Source organism: Diabrotica undecimpunctata, chromosome 8 (genome assembly GCF_040954645.1).
Source record: "Diabrotica undecimpunctata isolate CICGRU chromosome 8, icDiaUnde3, whole genome shotgun sequence".
Lineage (NCBI taxonomy): Eukaryota > Metazoa > Arthropoda > Insecta > Coleoptera > Chrysomelidae > Diabrotica > Diabrotica undecimpunctata.
This window is the reverse complement of record NC_092810.1, coordinates 128,214,978-128,240,289: the sequence shown is the minus strand read 5'-3', so window position 1 is coordinate 128,240,289 and position 25,312 is coordinate 128,214,978. Positions and strand designations below refer to the sequence as shown.

The 25,312-nt window shown below is 34.1% G+C and overlaps 2 protein-coding genes across 3 annotated transcripts in view; one reads left to right on the top strand and one right to left on the bottom strand.

Moving 5' to 3' along the window:
• The window catches only part of be (ben), a 156,186-nt gene extending 152,039 nt beyond the window's left edge, over positions 1 to 4,147 (bottom strand). The window contains exon 1 of the mRNA XM_072541010.1: positions 3,749 to 4,147. Coding sequence (XP_072397111.1) covers positions 3,749 to 3,932 — 184 coding nt within the window. The 5' untranslated portion in view covers positions 3,933 to 4,147. The remainder of the gene's footprint in view (positions 1 to 3,748) is intronic.
• The window catches only part of hiw (MYC binding protein highwire), a 415,280-nt gene that overhangs the window by 323,320 nt on the left and 66,648 nt on the right, over positions 1 to 25,312 (top strand). For both annotated transcript variants that reach the window (XM_072541008.1, XM_072541007.1), the window contains exons 25-26: positions 21,784 to 21,955; positions 22,259 to 22,495. In XM_072541008.1, coding sequence (XP_072397109.1) covers positions 21,784 to 21,955; positions 22,259 to 22,495 — 409 coding nt within the window. The remainder of the gene's footprint in view (positions 1 to 21,783; positions 21,956 to 22,258; positions 22,496 to 25,312) is intronic.

The following is a 25,312-nucleotide window of genomic DNA, read 5'->3' as shown; positions in this document are numbered from 1 at the left end:
ATTGCGTTTTTGGTATCCCGTTACACTTTATAGTCTTTAACTGAACAAGTTGAGAAGGGATGAACTGTTTGTCTTAAGTTGATCATTCAGAATTATATCTGTATTTTTTAATTTGTAAATTTCCATAGATTCTAATAAATTGGTCATTAAAATATGATTATGGTCTAGAAAGTAAAGTGCGTATGTAGAATATGTTTTTCTATTATTGAATGCCCTTTTGTGTTCTGCTATACGTTTATTAAAACTCCAATCAGTTTGACCGATGTAAGTTTTTGGGCAGTCGCCACATTAAGTTTGTACACACCCCTGTGTAAGTGCGTTTTCTGTGGGCTCTTGTTGTTTTTAAAAGTTGTTGTTTGTTCTGAAACCTGGCGTTATTACTTTCTTTTTTATGTGTTTGGTTATTTTTGATATTGACAGAAAAATTACAAGAGGCCTATTTTGTTCAGAATGATCCAAAAAATTAAAAAAAAAATTTCGGGGCTGAAAAGATTGATTATTAGAATTTGTTTAAAAACTTTTCGCCTGGATAACCTCTTGAACTTTATTTTGGGATATATTATGAAAGTGTAAAACAATCTTATTGGAATATTTTTCCGAACGAACCAGAGCTTTTCGTCTTGTCTATACATAGATTTAATACTTTATTTATTTATAAAGTTTCGTAACCTGTTTCACGTTTTACTTCCTATTATATTAACAACTACATAGATTGTCGACTTTTTTCGCGCGCACAGGTTCAATAGTCTTAATAATATATTTAAGTAGGTAAAATATTATCAGATAAACATATTTAATTACTATTTTTTGTACTTTTGGACTAATGTCACTAAACTCATAATCAAACAAAAGAATTGCAGAAACGTGTGAATACGCAACATTGTGAAACTGACTGTTGAGTTCTGGATAAGATTAGTGTGTAAGATACTTAAAAATTATCAAAACAAAATTCTTCTATTAAATATTCATTGGTTTACTCCCATGAAATAATCATTAAAATGGAAATATATGCTTAAAAAATAAATGTTTTTAAAGTGATAATATTTACTTATACAAATTTCTATTGCACGATGTTGATATTGTTACAATATTGCTAAAACACGGATTTATCAAGTAATAGGTGCTACCTATATTTTAAACTAAATATAACAACAACTATCGACTAATTATGCCCAAAAACCGCATGATCTAAAATTAATCAATCAGTAACGATTATCACCAACATTGGCGTTTCTAGGTTACCTAGGTTTCTAAGATAATATGATCAAAGATTGTTACAGACAAAATGGAAAATGGCTAAATTTATAGTTGACACTTTTTAGGTCAAACGCTGATGTTAATGCCAATAGAAATGTTTAAAATCATGGAAAATAGTAATTTCGTAGTATGTTGTTGAATACCACCTCGTGCAATGATGATGCGCTAGAAGTTATTGGATCTATTATTTATGTTGTATCAGGAGAATTGATATCGGAGCTTTTGAAAATTATTCCTGCTATGGTACGTCATAGCAGGCTAAGATAGGTTCTGTCATCATTATTTTTAGGAAACGGTTGCAGCAGTAAGTCTTTCTTGGCATAAAATTTCAGTAACAAATCAGCACATAATTCATAGCGGTTCACTTTTCTGGTTACAACGTTTTGGCGGATAGCTCGATTTTTCCATGGTTGAGTTTTATAGGGGGGTGATGGGGTAGGTTTTGGGGATTGGTTAATGTACCAATCAACATCAATTAATTAGCAATAAAATATGCCACCAAGATGGGCTCTGTACCTGTTTTCCATGCCGAGATATAGCTATACTAGCTTTACCGTAAAGTTATCATAGCCATTGTTTCTCGGAAACGGTTGCAGCAATATTTTTTTTTTTGAATAAAACTTCGGAAATAAATTAGCAATCATTTCCTTGCGGTTCGTTTTTTGGCCGATATCTCGGTTTTCCGGGGGTGTGTTTACAGGTAGGGGATGATGGGGTAGTTTTTGGAGATTGGTTAATCTACCAATGAACAGCAATTAATTAGCAATAAAATATGATGCCAAGATAGGCCCCGTACCCCTTTTCCTTGCCGATATAGCTATACTAGCTTGTAAGGTTAGCATAGGTAGGTACTGTTTCTCGGAAATGGTTACAGCAATAAATTTTTTCTTTTCGTAATAAATTAGCAATAAATTATACTGCTGGTCTGAATTCAGTTTTATAAAGTGGATATGGTAACTTTACAGACATTAATATAATACTGTGAATACTTAGTTAAATGAAATAGAAAAGAAACAAGTAAAGAATGAGAGTCTTGAGAAGTGAATCTGTTGACAAGAGGTCACAAACTAATGTGTCACAACTTTTAATGGGACATGCAACAATTATTAAATGAAAAGTAAAAGACATTTAAGTATTAGTTTGGTATTAGTTATCTTCTTATGCCAATCAGAGATGTTCTGAAACTTTTAGAACGGCATTCTTACTATTGAAGCAATTCTTCGATTATTACCCATTGGCAGGTTCGTGTCATTTGCTCCTTTTGTTTATTTATATGCAGTGATGTACCCTTTTTTTACAACAAAGCTTAAAGCAAGTAAAGCGAAGCGATCTCTTAATGACACAATCTGGAAGAACAAACACTCAAGACAAGACACAAACAAAAACAAGAATCTATAAAGCAGCAGTTAGACCTATATTAACATACACAGCGGAGACAAGACCTGACACATCTAAAACGAGACGACTACTAGAACCAACAGAGATGAAAATACTTCGACGAATATTAACGAAAAGTCTGTTGGATAGGGAGAGAAGAGCGGAAACATAAGAAATAAGAAGATCATGCAATATATAGAAGACATAAATGGATGGGTGACAAAACAGAAACAGGAGTGGAACGAACACATTAGTAGAATGGCAGAGGATAGGATAGTACGAATATCACGAGATAAGTCATCAAATGGACGAACAAGTATTGGCAGACCAAGAAAAAAATGGTGCTATAATTTAAACAATTAAGGAGGCTAATATTGAAGAAGAAACAAGCTCTAAAGCCTACAAACAAGAAGGAAGAAGAAGATGTATATACCCTTTTGATTATCATTTATTTTACATACATCTTCATTCTTCATACTAGCCCGGTCATATCCTCTTTATCGTTTATTCAAAGAACCTTTTTTATGTTATTGTTATATTTATTTGGTTATATGAAGTAACAATTTTTTCCGTGTAATTTCAAACCCTTGATTCCTATTCGATTAAATTACTTTTATTGTTTTCTTTATATGTAATTATCATCATATTTACTTTCCTAAAGACGTTATTTTATTTTACCTAACTCTATTCACCTTTTATGCTTAAGAAAGTAAAATAGAACCGTTTTACTACTACGACTTGTTGGTTGCAAAAAAATAGAAGCGAATTCTTTGTAACCGACAAGTTACAACAAGTGCATTTGCAATATTTTGCGATGTGTTCAACTATAAAAATAAAATAAATACATTCAACATGACGTCCAAGTGAAATTATGAAATGCATCTATATTTCCATTCATAATCTGTAAAGTAAATAATAATAGCCGTACTAATAAACTAAATATTGAACTAATGCAAAAGATAATACGAAAACAATCCCGACAGTTGAGATAAAAGAAATGTAAACAAATTAATTATCTAAGCCGCTGTATTTAGATGTTAGTATGTTTGTATTGTACTAATCATATTTTCTTATCTTAAGTGTGTTAGAAACAACTAACTAATCCAATTCTGACTTGCCTGTCCTTCATGTAAACTGCAGTTGATGACTTTCCACGGTGCTACTTTAATTGTGCAATTGCATTCTTGGATATCGCACATGGTGAACCCCGTTTCTGCTGCTACAGACATAAATCGAAGTGTACAGACACAAAAAAACATCCACAACAAGAAAAACCATCGCACACCCATATTTTTCATTCATTCTTGCTATCCGTTAGCCTAATGTATTGAAAAAAATTTTTAACAGTTTGAACTTCGCGATGCGACCGTTTTTTTATTATTGTTCATGATTTCGTAACTTTATCGACGGCGACGGGACGGATGTTTATTGTTGACTTTTGTGAATGCTCCGACCGAGATTTACGTACGCAGCGAACCAACCTAGGACTGAGCTGGAAACTTAACTAAGCGGCTGCCGCTACCAATCTTTGAATCGTAGGCATGTCCGTCTCTTTTAGTAAGACAGATACGTACTGACTTTTTTTTTCTGTATCGGTCATAATGCTTCCAATTTTAAATTTGTTTATTTCATTTGTTTAATACACGGGATAACAGTTTAAATTGCAATATACAATATCACAGTTAGGATTCAAAACTTGAAATTTCTTATAATATCAAATCAATATTAAAAAGTTTAAACAGTTTAAAAAATGAGACTAAAAATCTTACATACTAAAAAAACAAACAAAATATAACAAAAACAAAATTAAACAATCCCAATATACATATATCACAAAGCAAGAGATCTTTTTAACTGAGTTAAAGTTATATTGAAAATATCAAAATCGAGAACCTTTAATAGCCCCACGTATCTATCCAATGGGTTATGAATATCATAGGTTGTTCTGTGGAAAGGAATCTTGAAAACATTGTGGTAACGTAGAGCTTGATGGGGAACAATCAAGTTAATCTGGCTTAACAGGTTTGGACAATCAATAAATCTATGTATGATCTTATATATAAATATAGCTCCTGACATATCACGACGGTTCTTGATTGAGGGTAAAAATAATTGTTGTTCGATACAGGATTAATCATGATGTTCAATAGTAGTGTGGACATGGTAAGCACAATATCTCAAAAATGTATGCTGGACTCTTTCTATGGTATCAATATTGTTCTGAAAATAGGGTGACCAAATAACAGTATTTCATAATAGTTCTAACTAAGCAACAATACACTAATCTTGTTGAATCAATGGGGAAATACTTGCAATTCCCAGTAACGAAACCAGGAAGTTTAGATGCCGTTATTGAAATAACGGTTTATGTGCTCATAGAAAGTAAGCTTCTCATCGAAAATAACACCCAAATCCTTAATAGAAGAAATATAATTCAGTGGCTGATTATTAATAGTATAGCTTGTTCCAATTCTATACACTTCTATAACTTTACGAGAAAAACTTATAAAACAACATTTTTTTACATTTAAGTGGAGTTTGTTCTGATTGCATCAGTTTTGTTGTTAGTCTAAGTCATCTTGTAGCAAGGTTTGATCTTTAAAGCTATCTATAACTTTCCAAAATTTCAAGTCATCTGCCAACATTAGACATTTACTATTTAGGAAATAGGAAGTGATGGCATTAACGAAGATACTAAAAAGAAGTGGAGAAGTGTGGCCTCCTTAAGGAACTTCAGATGTTACTGAGATACTGTCAAACAAATGACAACCTCTCTTGACTCTTTGACTTCTCCCAGATGTAGAGTTTTTAATCCATTCAACAAACCTGACATGAAAGCCTACATTAATTAATTTGCCCAAAAGTATTTGGTGATCTACACGACCAAATGGTTTGGAAAATTCTGTGTATATTGCATCTACCCGTTTACGGTCTTCCATATGAGATAATACATCAGATTGATAGCAAACCAAGTTTATTGCAGTGAATTTTTTTGCTATGAAAACCATGTTGTGATTGAGATATTAAGCCTTTACATAACCAAGAAAGTGGCTTTGCTATAAGACAATCGAAGAGCTTAGGGATTGCAGATTATATACAAATGCTATGATAATTTTCAATATTCTCTTTCTGGCCATTTTTAAATATAGGAACAACATAACTTTCTTTCCATGAAGAAGGAAACATTCTATATTTATTTAACAATATAACAAATGGCATTATAAGGGTACAGACACACTTTTTTAATAAAAAATTAGGCACATCATCTGGACCAGCAGTAAGCTTATTGGGCAGCCCATTTATGCTATTAAAAATATCAGTCATGGTAACCTACGAATGACAAATACTTGTACCAAAGTTCCTATTTAATGGATGGATAGGTACCTAAAGGTTGTTGTTATTTAGTGAATACACAGTTTGGAAGAAGTTCATAAATAAATTAACTATATCTTGACCATTTGTTGCAGATTGGACTTGATAAAATTAGGAGTTAGGTAGGTTATGACTAGATCGCTTGTCATTGATGTACTTCCAAAATGATTTTGGATCATTTATTAGGCCAGTATCTATACGTTTAATATAGATGCTGAAACAAATTTCAAAGAGTTGTTTACATTCAGCTTCTAGGTGAGAAAATCTAATATACCCACCATCAGAACGATTATTAACATATATATAGTGAGCATATTTTTTCTCAAGAGTCAGTCTTGTAAGATCAGCAGAGAACCACTTGGGAAAAGTTAAAGTTCTATATTTCTTCAATGGCACAAATTAAACAATTCCTATAGAGATAATTTCGGAGAATAATTTTGTAGCAACATCAATATCATTAACCATACATATCTGCCAGTCTATGGAAGCAAGGAAGAAATATATTTTTTTAATAAAATGCGTTTAAATAATTTATTGTACTTAAATACAAGTACGGTATTATTATGCGTTTTCTCAAGAATCTTCTTCTTTTTCTTCAGATGCAAATCCACTAATGGATGTTAGCGATCACATTTTCCATTAATTCTCTATTTCTTGCAATATGTATCAGATATTCTATGTCGTTAATCCCTGTCTATTGCCTTATGTTTCGGAGCCAGGACATTTTCTTGCGTCCCATTCCTCTCTTGCCTTCAATTTTACCCTCGATTATAAGTTGGAGGAGCTGATATTTTTCATTTTGCATGATGTGATCTAGATACGCCGTTTTCCTTTTCTTGATGGTTTCGAAAAGTTGGCGTTCTTAGTTTATTCTTTTAAGGACATCTATATTTGTGATTTTCGCTGTCCATGGTATTTTTAGGATACGGCGATAGAGCCACATTTCGAAAGCTTCTAATCTGTTTATATCCCTCGTTTTGAGTGTCCAGCCCTCTACGCCATATAGCAGCACTGACCACACGTAGCACTTAGTGAACCTTAGTCTTAGTTGAAGATCGAATTCTGAACAAGTCAAGAATAAATCTTTCTCAAGAATAAATAATAGTTATGTACAGCGTATTATTGATAAAAAAATAATAATAGCTTATAAAATTAGCATATATATATATATATATATATATATATATATATATAAATATATTTATATATATAATTATATATGTATTTAGAATGAAACCTGATACATTACCGATGCCGGTGCGCCTTTTGCCTTCGTTAGCATCTATCGATAAAAAAATTAACGCTGAAACAATTATTGACACTATACACAAAGATTATGTATTAGATAATCAAAGGTCAGCTCACATAGCTTTAAAATGGTACCCAGGAATTTACGCTAATAGCTTAGATGCGACGTGCGCGCACTGGAAGACCATTTTTATGATTCGAGCGCCTTTAGTAGGTATCAATATCCTCTGTTTCTGTTATAATATAAAACTGGTACATCCACAATTTTCCTAAAATATACAGGTACGTTTTTCCATACTCCTTAACCACACAAGTAAGTACAATAAAATACAACTCGTATCAGGTATCAGATAACCAAAGGCCAGTGCATATAGCTCTAAAATGGCACTCAGTGTTTTGTGTTATTATTAATATCGTGCGCGACCCACGAAGACACTTTTTACGATTCGGGGGCCTTTAGGAATCAATATTCGCTGTTTCTGTAATAACATAAGACTGGTACTTCCCACAGTTGGCCTACAATTAACACACAGGTGAAGTTTTCTGCGCTCCTTAACTACATTATACATATAGCTAAATATGTATAAAACAACGCCCTTACACTTAAAGTTTTAAAGTAAATTAGTAAGCGCCAACTACTATATAACCAAAACTGTGGATCCAACAAAGGCACCGAAATCCCAACAATGTTTTTCTCGTACGCTGCTGGTTGCGCTCAATATGATATACCCAATAGGTGCGAATTTTAGAGTTTAATACATGGGTTTAATTTACCAGTCGCAGTTTTGGGCCACTAAATTCGCAGATATTGTGTATGTGGTTTAAATTTACCATTCACGGTTTTTTGCAGCTATTTGGAATATGATAATAATTTACTACTTACTTTTATTCACGCAGATGCATATCAAACTTTATTTTGGTCACGAATAATGTTTAAATTCCAAAAAATGAAAAATTGCTCATGAGATTCGTAAAAAATGGCAAAAATCGTGCAATGTTTGTTTATTAAAATGTTATGGAAACTGACTATTTACGGCAAAATATAAATAATTTACGAGTTAATATTAATTTTTTTTGAAAAATTGATTTCAGGCCCGTAACTGACATTCAAAATTGATGGTCGCTTCAAGCGTGGTTTCTGAGAGAACTGTTTATTCTACAGAAAAAGTGCTAACATTTTTGTTCAACATTATTTTAGCTACATTTCTTGTTTGAAACGAAAATCGATGTTTTTCATACCCCCTCTAATAGGAGTGTTTTAGGGGAAGCCCGGTGATAGTAATGGCAAACTATTTTGCATCTTTTTAGGGTCTCAAAATTGACAATCTCAGCAGAAGTCAGCTTGTTCGTGTGATTTTTAGAGGTTCAGTAAACTGGCTCAAAACTATGAAGAGTTAAACTATGAAAAAAAAAAACCATCCATCCATCCATCCATCCAATGGCGCTACAGCCCAAATCGGGCCTTGGCCTCCTTCAACAGGCTTCTCCAATCATCTCGATTTACCGCTGTTCTTTTCCATGAACGCGTTCCCAGGCAGTTCCTGGCATCCTCATCGACTTCGTCTTCCCATCTCTTTTTAGGTCTTCCAACAGGTCTTTTTCCCTGCATTCTTGCATTTAATAATTTTCTGGGGATTCTATTCTCATGCATGCGGACCACTTGCCCTGCCCAGCGTAATCTCTGCAGTTTAGTATGTTGTGCTAGAGTTGGTTCGCTATATTGCTCGTATATTCCTCTATTATACCTAATTCGCCAGTTGTTGTTTTCACTTATTGGGTCCAGGATCCTACGTAATATTTTTCTTTCAAACACATCTAATGCATTGGCAGATTTCTGTGTCTCCACCCATGTTTCACAACCATAACTTACTATTGGCCTGATTATTGTTTTATAGACCCGGAGTTTTGTTTTCCGGTGTACGTCTCGCGATTTGAATATGTGGCCCATCGCGAAATAAGCTTTATTTGCCAGCAAAAGCGTTCTATTTATTTCCGGTTCTTCTTCATTGCTTGCGACCAGATCCATTCCTAGGTATGTGAATCTATTTACATGTTCTATATCGTCAATAAAGTGTTGTTGCACCGTTCTATTTGATCTGGTTTGTATGAGTAGTTTTGTTTTATTTGTATTTATTGCTAGCCCTACTGCTTCTGCACTCTGTTTCAACTCAACGTAGGTTTCTTCCGCTGCATTCACTGTTCTGCTCATTATGTTTTTATCATCTGCGTATGCTGCTAATTGGGTAGACTTGTTTGTAAGTATGTTATTTCCGCTCACCGTCAACCCTCTAATTACATATTCAAGAACAAGATTAAAGAGCGTTGGAGCTAGTCCGTCGCCTTGTTTCAGTCCTTGCGTTATCGTAAACGCATCAGTGATCTGTCCCTGAATACATACCTGTGCATCTGTGTCTGTCATTGTCATTTGCACTAGTCGTATTAATTTTGATGGTATGTCAAATTCTTCCAATATATTAGGTAGAATTGTTCTATCTATTGAATCATAGGCTTGTTTAAAATCTACAAAGAGATTGTAAACGTCCATGTCATATTCCCATGCTTTGGCTAGTATTTGTTTAACTGTAAATAGTTGGTCAATGGTAGATCTATTTTCCCTAAACCCTGCTTGATATTCCCCGATGATTTTTTCCGTGAGAGGTTGTAGTCTTCGATTAATGATGTTTGTGAGTATTTTGTATCCCGAACAAAGTAGAGAGATGCCTCTATAATTCTGACACAACAGTTTGTCTCCTTTTTTATGAATAGGGCAGATTATACTTTTCTTCCATTGTTGGGGAATTTCTTCTTCTATCCATATCTCTCGTATTAGCTGGTACATCTGTTGTGTCAAATTCCTTCCTCCTTGTTTGAGTAGTTCTGCCGGTATTTTATCTATTGCCGGTGCTTTATGGCTTTTTTCTATGTTCTATGTGTGTATTCTTTCATTTTCTTCTCCATCTTTCCCCAGTTCTTGTTGTTGTACCTCCTGTCGTGCCTGCTGCTGCCTCTGTTGTTATAATGGTGGTTGTGTCCCTTTGTTTAGTAATTCCTTAAAATATGTCATCCAGGTTCTCTTAATTTCGTCCATATCGCTAATGATTTCACCCTTCTTATTTTTGCAGATAATGGCCTATAAATACCTAGGTCATGAGATTCGCATAGGAAAAGATAACCAAACCGTTGAGCTTCTCCGTCGTATAAGACTGACTTGGGCAGCCTTCGGCAAGCTGAACCATATTTTCAAATCGTCTGATATACCAATATGCCTTAAAAGAAAAACGTTTAATCAGTGTGTTTTGCCAGTGTTAACTTACGGTGCCGAAACGTTGACCATGACAAGGAGAACAGTTCAAATATCCGTGTGTGTCAAAGGGCGATGGAGCGTGCTATGTTGGGCGTTTCACTACGAGACAAGATCCCAAATCGCCAGCTACGACAAAGAACAGGAGTGGCTGATGCAGTAGAGAGAGTAGCAACACTGAAATGGAACTGGGCAGGTCACGTGGCTCGAATGACAGATAATAGATGGACAAAGCGGATACTGGAATGGAGACCAAGAGATGATGCCTACCGAAGCAGAGGTCGTCCACCAACACGTTGGACTGACGATCTAAAACGTTGTCATAGGAATTGGATGCAAGAGGCACAAGATCGAAATAGATGGAAAATTATGAGGGAGATCTATGTCCAGCAGTGGATAAGCGAAGATTGAATGATGATGATGATGATTTTTGCAGAGGCTAGTCCTCGGTTTGTATCCTTGTCTTAGATGTCTGATAAATTGGTATGCGCTACGTGTTTCGTTTTCCTTAAACTCCCTCTCTATGTTTAGTATCCGTTGGTTTTCATACTTTCTCTTTTTCTGCCTGCACAGTTTATCTGCTAAAAAATAAACAGCAAGGAATAATTCAATGTTGATATGTCCGTTTTTTAGAATTCAAAGAAATTAAAATTTTTGGTAAAGGAAGTCCAAAATACCTAAGAAAAATAGTGTAATATAACTCTGCCGTAAAATGGAGAAATTAAAAGAATTGATGTCATCAATTTCGTCCAACGTCGAAACAAAAAAATTGTTTTTAACAAAATATTTCCATTTTAATATTTCAACTTTAAAAATGTTATTTTTATCTCCGATAATAAGAAAAAAAACTAATATTTTATTTTTCATAGGATATTACATTTTTTTAAAACTTTTTTTTCAAAATAAAAATTATGGGCTTACGGATTTTTGCAGTAAGCCAACGATATGTTGAGTGTTACGGTCCTGTCGACTATGGTGCATCAACAGTCTATCTTTCTCCGATAACCATCGCTCTCGCGTCCTCTCATCATTCTTTGTTTGTGAGAAAGGGAAGTGTTGGTCTATGATGTGAGATGTGACCAAAGAAATAGGTTCAACGTTACTGACGGTACTGGGAAGAGACAAATCAGTCCCAATGATGGGTAACAGACACCCTCCTATTCATAATTAAGATAGTAGTAACTGTTGAATGAAATGATGAGAATAAACTGATATTACTAAAAATTGCATTTAACGTTTTTCTGTGTATACAGTTAGCGGGTTAAAAATAGTATCACTTCTTTACGCGTTCTTGTAAACTGAGTTTGACCTTTGTGTTCAGAGAAGTTATTAAAAGAGGCACTGTCAATTAAATTTATACTTATAAACGTTTTACACAACAACGTCTTGAGAAGTCGTTTTTTATTTTTCATTTTGAATAATAGTTTGTCTTAAATCTTTTTAAGTAAAAAGACCTTTTCTTCACAAACACTTTCTTCAGAATAAATGTAATGTTTTATATAGATCTATGTATTTTTTCAAACCTCATTAAGACATCTGTTCTACACTATTGTTTATCTCCCATTATCTATACAGGTTCTCGGTATTTCAGAGACCTGATTGATAAAATTAGGTTAAGTCCTGTTTGGGGCAGAGGCAGACAACGTGACCGGGGTTGCCTCTCTATTCGTTCCCTTTACATTTTTAGTTGTAAACTCTGACAAGTCACTAATTTCTGAGCTTTGGGCCATTACTTTTTCCTCTTGTCTTCATTTCCATTTTAATCATCACAACATTTGGACGAAATGCTGTCAGACAAGGTAGTGCGCAATTGCCGTACCAAGGCTATCGTTCTTCAGAGTTCGCCAGCTCTCTGGGGCTTCGCTGAGGTAACACTTTTCTGGGAATAATTATACGATTTTCCAATGGATTGATTGTTATTAGTAGAATTAAGCAAATATGCAAAAAAGTGAAAAATATGCGCATAAATATGTACTAATTTACCCAAAAATCTGCATTAAATATGCATTCGTTTTAGAAAATATACATTAAATATGCATTTTTTTTTTAATATGCATACTGTCTATGGAAACATATATTTAATAATGGTATATTGATTAAAGTTTATTTTAATACTTGGAAAACAATATAAATAAATTTAAAAACTAAGTAGATAATTGTAATGTACTAATTAAATCTGTTCATCGTTGTAAAAAAATAACATTTACAAAGTACGCGTGTGCCTGACTGAAGATGCGGCTTGCAGAACTTTCAGTAAAAATCGTGAGCAACTAGAAGAACACGATGAAGACTGCAGCGAGTCCAACAAGATCCTCCAAGAACGACTGAAGAATGTTCTCAACAAGAATGGAAATGATCCAGATACAAATCAGTTTCAATTAGCAGAAGAAACAGTTTTAACAAGATGCATTTTGCATATTTGGCTAAGCCCCCTTTCAGACGAGGATACTGTATCCGAGATACGCGTATCCGAGACGCAGATATTACATAGACTCAAATGGAGCTTTTCAGACGGGACGCGCGAGGGCTGCAGTATGCGAGACACCGAATTCAGTATCTCGGACCCTCCTGTCGCCGACGACTGAATGCGTATCCCAGATACAGAAGAAACATTACGTTAAATAAACGCTTTCAGACACGAATACTTTTGCACCACATTCCATAGACGCGCGATTTTCTGTCGAATAATTGTAAATGAGCAACGAAAGAAAGACGGTGTTTTCTGAATATAGTTATACGTTCCCTTGGTTTCTCTTAATTCTACAATAGGATGAACCCACAAATTACGTCGTCTTTTCAGTTTCTGTTTCTTTTTATTTAATATGTACCACAGCATAACATACTCTTCTACATCCATACTCCAAAAATATAACCGCACTGCACTGCTACTATTTTCATACTGACGAGCATGCCCGTGAATCCGATACAGTCGCCATCGAAAATTCTGTATCTCGCATACAGTATCTCGCATACAGTATCCACGTCTGAAAACCCTCTAGTCTAGTTATTCGTTTTAATGGGACTGGGGGAGCGTGTTTTACATCGGCAACTGCGGTGCGATGGATCATTTATAGTTATTTATTAAGCAACCAATATAAGAACATGTTCTTGTTTATCATGTTCAATTTGAACATTTGAAGTTATAACAGATAATTTTATCGTTCCTAAAATTTGAATAGACGTCAATAATGTATTTTGTTGTTTTTGGAAAAATATATTTTATTCCAGTTGAGTCGTGGGACTTTATACCACAGTGAGGAACGAGTAGTGAGAAGTGTGGAAGAGTACATAAACACGAGACTTGCAGCAAGCATGCAGCTAAGAGAAGCTTGATGATGACATAAATGATACTATATTCTTTTTCCTTCATGATCAAACACCACGATTCCTATTTTTTAATGAAATTAATTATTTTGTTACAATTCAAATAAACTGATTGTCCATCTATGATTTATGAATAAAGACAATTTTTTAACTTTTTTTCTCAAATTCATCCTCAAGGTGCACATTTGATTTAAGTTGCATCCAATCATATTAGATCGTGCAATCATATAGCACTCATAGTGCGTAGGGTAGCACTCATAGTGTTACTCTATTGGATTGGCCAATAGTATTTTGTCCAAATTTCGACTTGACCAAAACATGTTTTTCGGAATTAAAAAAATTCAAAATATTTTTTCTAAAAAATTCATCAGTTTTTTGTTTATAAATTGTGCTATATATTAGTTATTCTGCGTTTGCCTTGTTCCAAAATGTATCTGCCACATGTTAATTTCATGAACCGTGTATGAAACCTTTTAAATAATAACACTTTTAAAGAAAGCTTTATCTGGAGTAGCAATTAAATTTTTATGTACTTTTTGAATTTGACCTATACAACAATAATCAAGTTTTTGTCTTTATAGGCTATAAAAATCTACATATCTGTAGTAATATATTATGTATAAAATTATAAAAAAGAGGGTTGTAAGCTTTTTCTAACAAAAAATTGATTTAATATGTATATTTAAAATCGACGTATTTATTGAATCCTTTTAGGAAATGTTTTAAAAGCATGTTTTTGATCAGTTGGAAATACCGATAATCTATATGACTCTCCTCCAACGCTCTCATTACGAGGGTTGTCTTTTTAGTTTTACATATAGCCATAAAGATAAAAAATATATAGACTTAAAGTACTTAATTGCAAATTAATGCAACTTAATTTCAAAAATGTCCCACCCAGATTGATATACTTTTGCATAGGTTCAAACCAATTAGTAAAACAGTTATTCCAGTCTACAGTTGACACCCGCAAAAACTCTACTCACGCGTTGAATTATTTATCTTTGGAAACGTGAAGAAATCGTTGGTACTTAGATCGGGGCTATAAGGTGGATGGTTTAACAATTCGATGTTTTGAAGCTCCAAAAACTCTATTGTCTTTTGAAAAGTGTGTGTGATTCGCCGTTGTGTGTTTCTTTGTCAGAGTTTCGCTGTTACTACTGGTAAACAAACGGTTATATACCAATCAGAAGTAAGCGTTCTTCGATCTTCTAAAGCAATTGTTGCCACATGACCAGATTTTGACACAAAAGTTATGACCAATTTATTTTACACACTTCGAGAACGGATGACTTTGTTGGTTTTTATATATATTACAGGATCAAACTTGTAAATACAATACATTTTGGAGACGGCTATCGTCGTATTCCCGTTCTCCTCCGCCAGTCCTCCCAGTTTAAGGCATGCTTCTCCTCCAAACCTCTCGATTCCATCGCCCTCCTAATTCCTTCATTCCATGAGCGTCGAGGTCTACCTCTTTTTCTTCTTCCAGGGGGCTTCCATCTGTGAAATTTTTGGGGCCAACGTTCGTCAGGCATTCTCAATAGGTGTCCAAACCATTTTAAACCTCTTCTTTCTATTCTGTCAATGACCGTTTTTGTAGCATTCATGTTATGTCTTATAGATTCGTTGGTCTTCCCTTCCAGCCTTGATGTTCTAGCACTTCTTCTCAAATAATCCATTTCAACTGCCAACAATCTTCTCTTCAGGTCTGCATTAATTGTCCATACTTCAGAGCCATAACAAAGAACTGATTCAACCATGGTTTGCCCTATTCTTTTTTTGTTTCTTTTGGAAATGTTGCTATCCCACCATAAGGAGTTCAGACGTCCTACAGTTTTACGTCTCTGATTAATTCGGTGTTTAATTTCGGTTTCTCCCAAGCCGTTCTTATTAATGAGTGCACCTAAATATTTAAATTTTTTCACCTTCGATTTCTACGTCCTCGTCTATCAACACTTCAAACCTTGCATCTGAATTGGTAACTAAATATTCTGTTTTCTTCATGCTGACTTGTAACCCCCATTTTACGAGTACATATTATCTGTATAGACGCTTCATCATAAATTCTAGATCATAAGAATCTCGAGCTAGGACGACTTGGTCATCCGCAAAGTTCAGGAAGAACAGTACGTCATTTCCTATAGCTCTGTACCAGTTAGGATCTTTTCGATTACCCTGTTTAAATATGGACAATTGGTGAGCGGTTTTCCATTCAGGTGATATTTTAATTTGTTGGCAGCATTGTTTCATTAGAAAAGTTATTCGTTCTATTAGGAGTGGACCTCCTGATTTAAGTAACTCTACAGCTATATTGCCAGGTCCTGGAGATCGCCCGTTTTTCATTTTAATTAACGCAGTACGGACCTCGTTGTTAGTAGTATTAATGTTGCTATTTGTTTGTCTCTCCATACTGTATTCCTCTCCCATATATTCCAATCTGGTCAGTTATGGGTGTTTTTCTTTAGATTGGTGATAGTTCTCCATGCTTCCGTAGTCTGAGAACCACCAATTAAATTTTCAACTTAGGATGCCGAGGAAGGAGGAGAAGAATATACATCGAAGAAAAAAAACTAAAAAAAACGCCGAGATGGACAGAATTCTTCAATAGAAGTTAGAAAAAAGGATGATGTACATAATTAAATCCTTGCAAAAGTTTTCAGATAATTTCTATAAGTAGAAAAATTATATGCTAACGTATGCTGCATCAATTTAATATAACCGTCAGAAAATTTAACATGTTAATTTCCACAGAAAAAACAAATCGCATGTTATAACAGCAAATTTACTATAGTTTATTTTTATGAACGAGAGAGTAATTAGCATAATTTTAACTGGTAGCTCCGACCACTCCATGGGCGTGCTCAAGATTAATTGAAAAATTACTTTGAATAATTGTAAAAAATAAATGAATTATTTCAGTGTTATAAAGTGTTATGTGTATGTAAACAAAAGTGACCTCTTTTATCACACACTATATTAGAACTGACTGGCCTACATTAAAAAGGGTTTTAAAAAATTCACATTTTTTTTAATTTTTAAAAATTACAAAAGAGAAAAAGAGTTTTTAAAACCGTCTAAGGTATGTTAAATAGATGAATAAAAATATTAATATAAAACTTACAGCTACTTGTTACAAATCCAAATCAGATTCAGAAGATGAACTTTCAGAACCAAGATTTATAATAACTGGCTCGATCATTTTATCAGTAATATTGTCCAGCTTCCACATTTTTTCCTCTTCTTTAATAGTGTGATTTACTGCCTTTTCCCAGTTTTCAGGTTTTACATTATTTACGGCCTCCAAAAACAACTGTTTAACATCATGAATTTTAAAAGTGGTATTTTTTCTTGAAACTTCACTCTTTATCTGTGCCCATCCCAGTTCAATCGGGTTTAATTCACAATGATATGTTGGGGATCTAAGTACTGTCATTCCACGATTTTTGGCAATTTCATCAATTTCGTATTTTTTAAATTTTTCTTTATGAAGGGCACACAACGAATAAAGTTCCTTTCTTATAGATCCGGGATGGTACGTAATATTTTTTGAACTCCGCCAATTCTGCAAGTCTTTTTTTAACCACTTGGTTGTGGGCAGTCCTTCTATAAGTCTGGAGTGATAACTTGCATTATCCATTACTATTACACAGTTCTTAGGAAGAAAATCTATCATTTGTTCGAACCATTCTTGAAAGACATCAGCGTTCATGTCTTCATGGTAGTCACCGGTACGAGTTGATTCAAAAGTTAATAAACCACCTTCAACAAAACCGTCTGAACTGCCAATGTGTACTATTATCAGCCTGCGTCCCTTTCCTGATGGTGGGTTTAAACCAGTAGATAAGTTATTTACAAAAGCGTGCCTTTGACTTGTAACAGTTTCATCCTGCCAAAATTTATTTGGTATATGACCCTCGTTGATCCATGTTTCATCAAGATAAAATATTTTTCTTTTTTGGTTTCTCATTTCCTTTATGGTTCTTAGAAAATGTCTTCTCCATATGACAATATCGCTTCTTTCTAATAAAATAGACTTTCTGGGATTCTTTTTCCAGCGGAAGCCTATTTCTTTTAAAAGTTTCCATAACGTACTTCGACTCATTTCTGGGTAATCCTTATCATCTCGAACTGAGACAAGAACTTTATCCAATGTTGGAAATTCTTGTCTAAAGAAGAATTCATGTACTTTCCGTCGAAGTCCTTCTTTAAAATGATATTCTATTTGAAATTTTGGTTTCTCTGGAGCATTACGTGGCATTTGAAAACTACCACATTTCTCTTCTTTAATAACTCTGTAAATCGTAGATTTCCCAACGCCAAGTGTACTGCAAACTAACTCAACGGTCTCATCAACACTTTCACATAAACGTTTGTCTGTAAATGATTTAAAACAATTAAATATTAATGTTTTTTCATAACTGTTAGAGGACCAATTTTTCGGCGTTTACACGGCACTTCCAAATTTTCCATAACACTAGTATACACAATAAACTGCACCTTGCAACTGAAGTACCTACTTTTAGTGAACTGTTAAGAATTTTGAATACGCCACTTGGACCTTCCTATATACAAAATGGAAAAACCGACTATCACATTTTCTGTGGAATAAGTTTATAAGGTAATTATCTAGTCAATTACTGTCGTAGATTCCTGGAATTAAAGAATTAAATGTTTGATTGTTGAAACCCTTACTTCGTGGAATGCACTCATTTCAGATAAAATAAAACGTTTTATTTTATCTAAAGAATTAAACTTTATTTTGCAAATAGGCAAAGAATTAAACTTTATTTTGCAAATAGATAAAATAAAACGTTTTATTTTATCTAAAGAATTAAACTTTATTTTGCAAATAGGTAGGTATGTACTTATTAAACTTTTATTGGTTATATATAACCAATAAAATAAACATCTTACATTTCTTGCAAATTCATTAGTACCTGTTAACCTCCATCACTCCGACACTGGCAACCTTATTTAGGGATTAGTAATTCTCACAACTATTGTATTCTATTCTGCTCCAACCTTTATACCTGGTGGTCATACTCAATTTAAAATTGTTTTCCTATATACTTCTGTAAACTTGTTGACAAATATCTGTTTTTCATTGAGTCACCCGTATCAACAGTTTAGGGATTTGCATACATAATTTATTGTTTTATTACTCTCTCATACATAAAAATACACTATAAGATGTAAATTGGAGCTGGAAGGTCAGATAATAGAACAAGTGATGGAGTTTAAATATCTAGGCATCACATTATCTAATTACGAAAAGCTCGAAACAGAAGTGAATAGAACATAATTTACAAAACAATCATCAGTCTGACATACGCGGCAGAAACACGACCTGACACAAAAAGTATGTTAAATACAGCAGAGATGAAAACTATGGAACAGAGTTATTATAGAAGTACAGATATACAACACAGATGCAAGATAGAGAACATCAAGCACAAAATAAGAAATAGAAGAGTAGAATGAAACGATCATACAAGCCGAATGACAACAAATGTAGTAATAAATAATCACTGAATTGGTTTTGAGTTGGTTGAAAAGTAGGGATAAGATCACACTTAAACAGCATTGTCTGTAAAATGAGACAAAAATGAAGAGTTGGAGGACCATGTAAGGGGGAAGTAAAAATTCAAGCGCTCAAAAATGTGAATGAACTTCAAAATACTGTAAGTTTCTGTATCTCCGGCTCTAGCCTTCTCATTATCCTTCGCTTTTTTAATAAAAGGGAAGCAATGTCTCGTTTAACGACATTCTCTCAATTAAGCAACGCATTTATTTTTGCGATGGAACCATTACTGGCTGATAATTTAATTCAGTGGCATTAGTTGCTCCACCAATTACGCCACCAGTGGCCCGGTCTAATAGCTGCGTTTCAATTTCTAATAACTACGTATTACAGCCCTTACGTTAACATACTTTTTCTTACAAAGTTATCTATTTAAAACAACATTTGTATGTTAAAAGTTGATACGTTTCGGATATTATTATTTGGATATTCTTTATCTCTACACTAGGTATTTATTTATCGTCATATTTAAATGAAAGAGCTAACCCATTACTGGTTCTCAGCTATATAGCAAATTTTAAATCATTAGAACTCATCTTCTAACATGAAACCTGACCGCTACTTAACTTAAAACTGTTACTTTTAATTGCAGAATTATCAACTACTTAATCCGTAGAGATGTCTGGCATTCGGTTTAAATGAGTAATTTAGCACGTAATAATCCATATCTTAATAGTATGAAATAAGTGCTTCCTTATGTATTATGCATTACTAAGTTTTTAGGTTTTAAACAAATTTGTGATTGTATATTTATGATTACACATAACAAATATCGCCTAAAAGTATATAAATTCCCTCAAAATTCCCGCGATTTTCAGAGTCTAGCGAAATATAGCACAAAACATCGAAACCACGAGTAAAACTAGAACTTAGTAGTTTTTTTTTGGTACCATATCCGTTCCGGATATTAGCAATAATCGCTTCAATACTGCAATACGGACTTGGCCACCTAAAATTTTGGGATTTCTTAATTTTTACGAACGCTACAATAAATTGATTGTCATTAGATGTTTGTATGATGTTTAAGAATATGTTCTAAAGCAGTATGCAACCATTTCTTAAATAACAAATTAAAAAAAAAACATACCAAAATGATGATTTGAATGGAAATTTTTAAAAATTAACATTGTAAATTTTTTCTGTTTTCTTTATAAAAATTACAATAAAGTCGTGATTTTTAATATTCTGTATTACCACCTCTATTTTGAATTACACCCCTTATTCGACTCGGCAATAAATTGATTAAATTCTGGATGTTTTGTTGAGGAAAACCTTCCCATTCTTTATTGAATTGAATTATTGGAGCAGGTATTCTGTTTCTTACTGTTCGTTTGAGTTGGTCCCAAACATGTTCAATCGGGTTCAAAGCTGGGATTTGAGCCGGCCAATTCATTTTTGACACAATGACTGTTTCCAGGTATTGCGTTACCATCCTGGCTACGTGTGGCCGCGCGTTGTCTTGCATGAAAATAAAACTTTACGGAGCCTTCTCCAAAAGCAGCACGTGCTCGTCGAGCACAAGCAGCATATCGTTCCCCACGTCTGCTGTACGTTTTGATGCGACCGGCTGATCAACAAAGAACCATCCTGGACCCATCACTAAACAAAAAATTTTCCAATCTTCTATCGTCCAATGCTCGTGGTTTCTAGCAAAATAGAGTCGGAGTTGTCGATGTGCTGCTATTAACAAAGACTCTGTTGCTGGGTAGCGAGCCCTTAACTTAGACCAAATTCCCTCAACCGTCTTCTCACTGTAAAAGTTCTTAATGTCCACCCGTGAGCATTTTAAAAACAGTTTTGGATTGCTCTAGTATGTTTTTTGGACCATACAACGACTGACTCCAAGCTGCGCTATCTCTAAGACTCGACTGTGTTGGTTGACAGATGGAACTCGTCTCTCAGAACCCGCCGTTGCACGTTAGTTCAAGAGTTAATTTTTAAAAGTTTTAGCAACGCGTAGGTGTATAATTACCCAAGTGATCTGCAACTTTAAGGAAATTTACTAATTTTTCTATGCTTCCTTGTTAACAACAATGTATGAATGAACACTTTTTTGTTTGCAACATTGTATTAACAACTGTCTAGTTTTTCGATAGTGTCTGTGTTTTTTTAAGCGAAATTTTGGCTAACTATACGGGGAAAATCAAAACTAACAAAAAGTCTGTTAATACTTTAGCGATGTTTATATGCAGTTGCAAAACTGCAACAATTGCTGCTGATAAGATATACGTCTCAACATCATACAACAAAACAATATAAACTAAACAGAATCAACTCGTTAAACAGTTTTTCTATATTTGAAAAATACTTTTTGTTCCAGTGTTCATTCCAATGAAAAACTGTTCCTTAGAGATTTCGTCAATTGTGTCGCTGGTTCCAGTGGTGGTCGTTTAGCTCAATGGTTACAACCAGGAAGTAGAGTGGATCCAACCAAATGCCAAGTGGTTTATTCGAGAGAAGATTTACGGTGTGGATGGCCTGCTATTATTATGGTGAGAAAATAATATTTTTATTATTCATTAACTGATTAGAAAACGAGACAATATGAGAAAGTTAAAATTTTAAAAGAAAAATAAAATAAGGGAAATTTTTAAAAGAGTATATAAATTCATCATTTAATGACTAAGAATTCACAAGAAAAAGGAAAGATCTTTTATTTTAATTGAAGCAAGGTTTCCGTTTATAATTTTTGAAACTAAAATTAACATTTTGTAAATAATTCTTTTATATTGTTCTATTATTTTATCGTCCTAATAATCTATTGATTATTGAATTATTTAATATTATATTTAAAGGTTCTCACTAGAGACCAATATGGAGACATGGTGTTTGTTCCAAACATGAAGGTGGAAGTAAAGGCAATACCGATAGATAAAAAGGAAATTGGAGATGGAGATGTAGGTCGAAAAATGAGAAGAATTAGCCAACCTGATTTAATGACGTATGGAGGATTACCACCTCCTCCTTTACACCTTCCTTATGAACCCACCATTAGAGATAAAATGTGTTTCCATTCTATTACAGTTATGAAGGTCAGTATATACAATTAAATTTTTTAATTTGTAAATTAAGTTACTACGTTTACAATTTTTTTTCATCGTTACTTTTATCTTTTTCCCATATCTTAAGCTTCTTTAATAACTTTCTGTAGATTTTTTTACTTTGATTTATATCAGACTCGATATTTTTCTTTTCCAATTTTTAAAAACTGCGGGCTTAGGAGGTGTGACCAAAAAAATCTTTATGTATTAACATTATATATTTTTGGATCGCAATTCTATTGAAGATATATCGAAACTTGTCCACATTTCGGAAAGTAAATGAAGAAGTGGATTGGCGGCAGTAGTGTACGCCCAGGATAGCAATAGACATCGCGCTAACCAGAGGAGGGTTTGAGTACATCAGTTGAGTACATCAGCCTACTATATGAGTAACATCAGTAATCTAAAATTATTTTTAAATAATAGTCACTCCAAAAAAAAAAAATTGGAAATTTCCAAAATATTCGATATTTTTGTCGATGAGCGTTTATCTATCAGTATCACTCATATTTTTTAACATGCGGTAATGATTAAATTTTCATTCATAGTGTCAGTAAATACGCACTTGCCGCCCAAGAAGGTAAATATTCTGGTTTGTCTCTTAAATTGGGGATGCTCGTATTTTACACACAATTAAACACTGAGCAAACAATATTCTGGAACTTGTCGATACATGTGGTGACGATAATTTCCTGGTTAGGAGGCGCCGTAGGCCACCTAGGGTTAGACAATAAAGAAGTGATGGTAAACATATTTTCGAACAAGGAAGAGGTTTATTAGCACTTTTCTGTGCTTCGCTAAAGTGTTGTATTCTATTTTTATTGTATTTTTATTTTTCGAAAAAAAGAATATATGAAAAGTTGCCGTTTTATGTACAAAATATGTTTTATCTATAAACATTGTTTGAAATAATGTTTTGATGACATAATTAGTATTATCTTCTTCTAATTTTTAATTATATGGAGTTACGTATATACGTTATTATCATTGGAGGCTGGTAATTTTGTTTAGGGGGCGCTGATTCAAGAATACAAAAAATATTTACCAAAGTCTACTTCTTAAAATAAAACTCAATCCGTCTGTTCTTATTGAATATGAACCTTTCCATCATCTTTTAGTTGAAGTCAGAAATTTTTCCAACTTAAATTTTTTCGATGGACAACTTGGCAAGCGGCCTCAGTCTTCTTCCGGCATTGTATTCCTTAGAAACGTCTTAATCAATTTCAAAATAGATAAACATCTTTCCGTTTCTGCAGTTGTCATTGACATCGTTCATCGTTATTAAAATAATCAAAACCTTACTTATTTCACAAAATCTTGAATCCAAAACTTAAGGCAATATTAAGTTTATCTTGTAGCGACTTATCTCCATTGCCCGCAGTGATTCTCACCATCTTTCTTTCTTTCTGTTAACGTGTTTAATGCAGTTTTCTTAGTGAATCAGTTATTGATGTCTTTCATTTGTGTGTTATGTGTCCAATATTTTGTAACCCGAAGAAGAACCTAACCCGAATATAAACTAAATGAGACCCGAGTAGACTGTAGGCTAAACTTGTAAACAAACTGAATAGGAACGGCATAGCAGCAGGCCAGTTAAGAATTGCAACAATCATTTACCTAATAGCGCAAAAATACTGGTCTGGCTATGTTAAAATAGAACGCTATGTTAGAAACTATAATAAAATGCCTTTTATGGCCACTATAGTATCTATCCACCATAGAAAAGCCTTGGCGCAATGTCCCAACTGATTTGGTGGGACCATGCCCAATAGGGGATCATTTTCTTGACAATCATCCACAGTTTAGTATGAAATACGCTATCGCCTAACCGACAAAGACAATTCAGTTGATGGAATCACGCCTTTGTAGGGTCCACGCCACAAAAAAAGTTTTTTTTTTCTGCAAAGAGACGGGGGTGTAACAATGTGCATTACCAGCTATCGTCACTGGCTTGCCACTGCTCTGTACACACGCGATCTTGCCGCAAGTTCGACTTCCATCGATGCGCGGTGAAAAGTGCTGATCTGATAGGAACTCCACCGGACCTTTGGGTGTTGACTAAAGACCAACCGACCTGGGAGTTATATCAGAGTGTTGATCTGGGAACAATTCCACTGGCCCTAGGGTGTTGGCTGAACCGCTTCTGCTAGAGTGTTGATCTAATGGCAGTTCCTTACCGGTCTTAGACAGACATGTTCCATGGTTAAGTGTTGATTAGTCACTTCCCGCTCCTTGTCAGATCGAGTGTTAATCGATCCGTCCACCCCTAACCCAGACGATTCCGTTTGGTGAAGAATGTGAATAAGACTTTAAAAAAATACCATTATCCAATAATACGATTAAAAGGCGTATCGAGGACATGTCTAAGGATGTTGAAACCCAAGTAAATAAAAAACTCAAAACCGCTGATTTTTTTGCGCTTCAAGTGGACGAATTACAGATATAACTGGTATCCAGGTTATTACTTTCGTTAGATTTATCTGCGAATCTAACATAATTAAACAGTTTTTATTTTGTAAAGACCTCCCTGAAAATACAACAGGACTAGACATTTTTCAATTAGTGAACAGTTATTTTATCACTGCTGGTTTGTCTTGGCTGTCTTATTTGAGTGTTTGCACAGACGGTTGCCCTGCGATGGTAGGACACTTAACAGGGTTTCTGGCTTTAGTTCAAAAGGAAAATCCAGATATTATTTTCACACATTTTTTTTACACAGAGAACCACTTGTTGCTAAGTCATTGATGCCTGAACTGAATGACGTTTTGCAACGTGTTGTGAAACTATTAAAAGTAGGCCTTTAAAAGC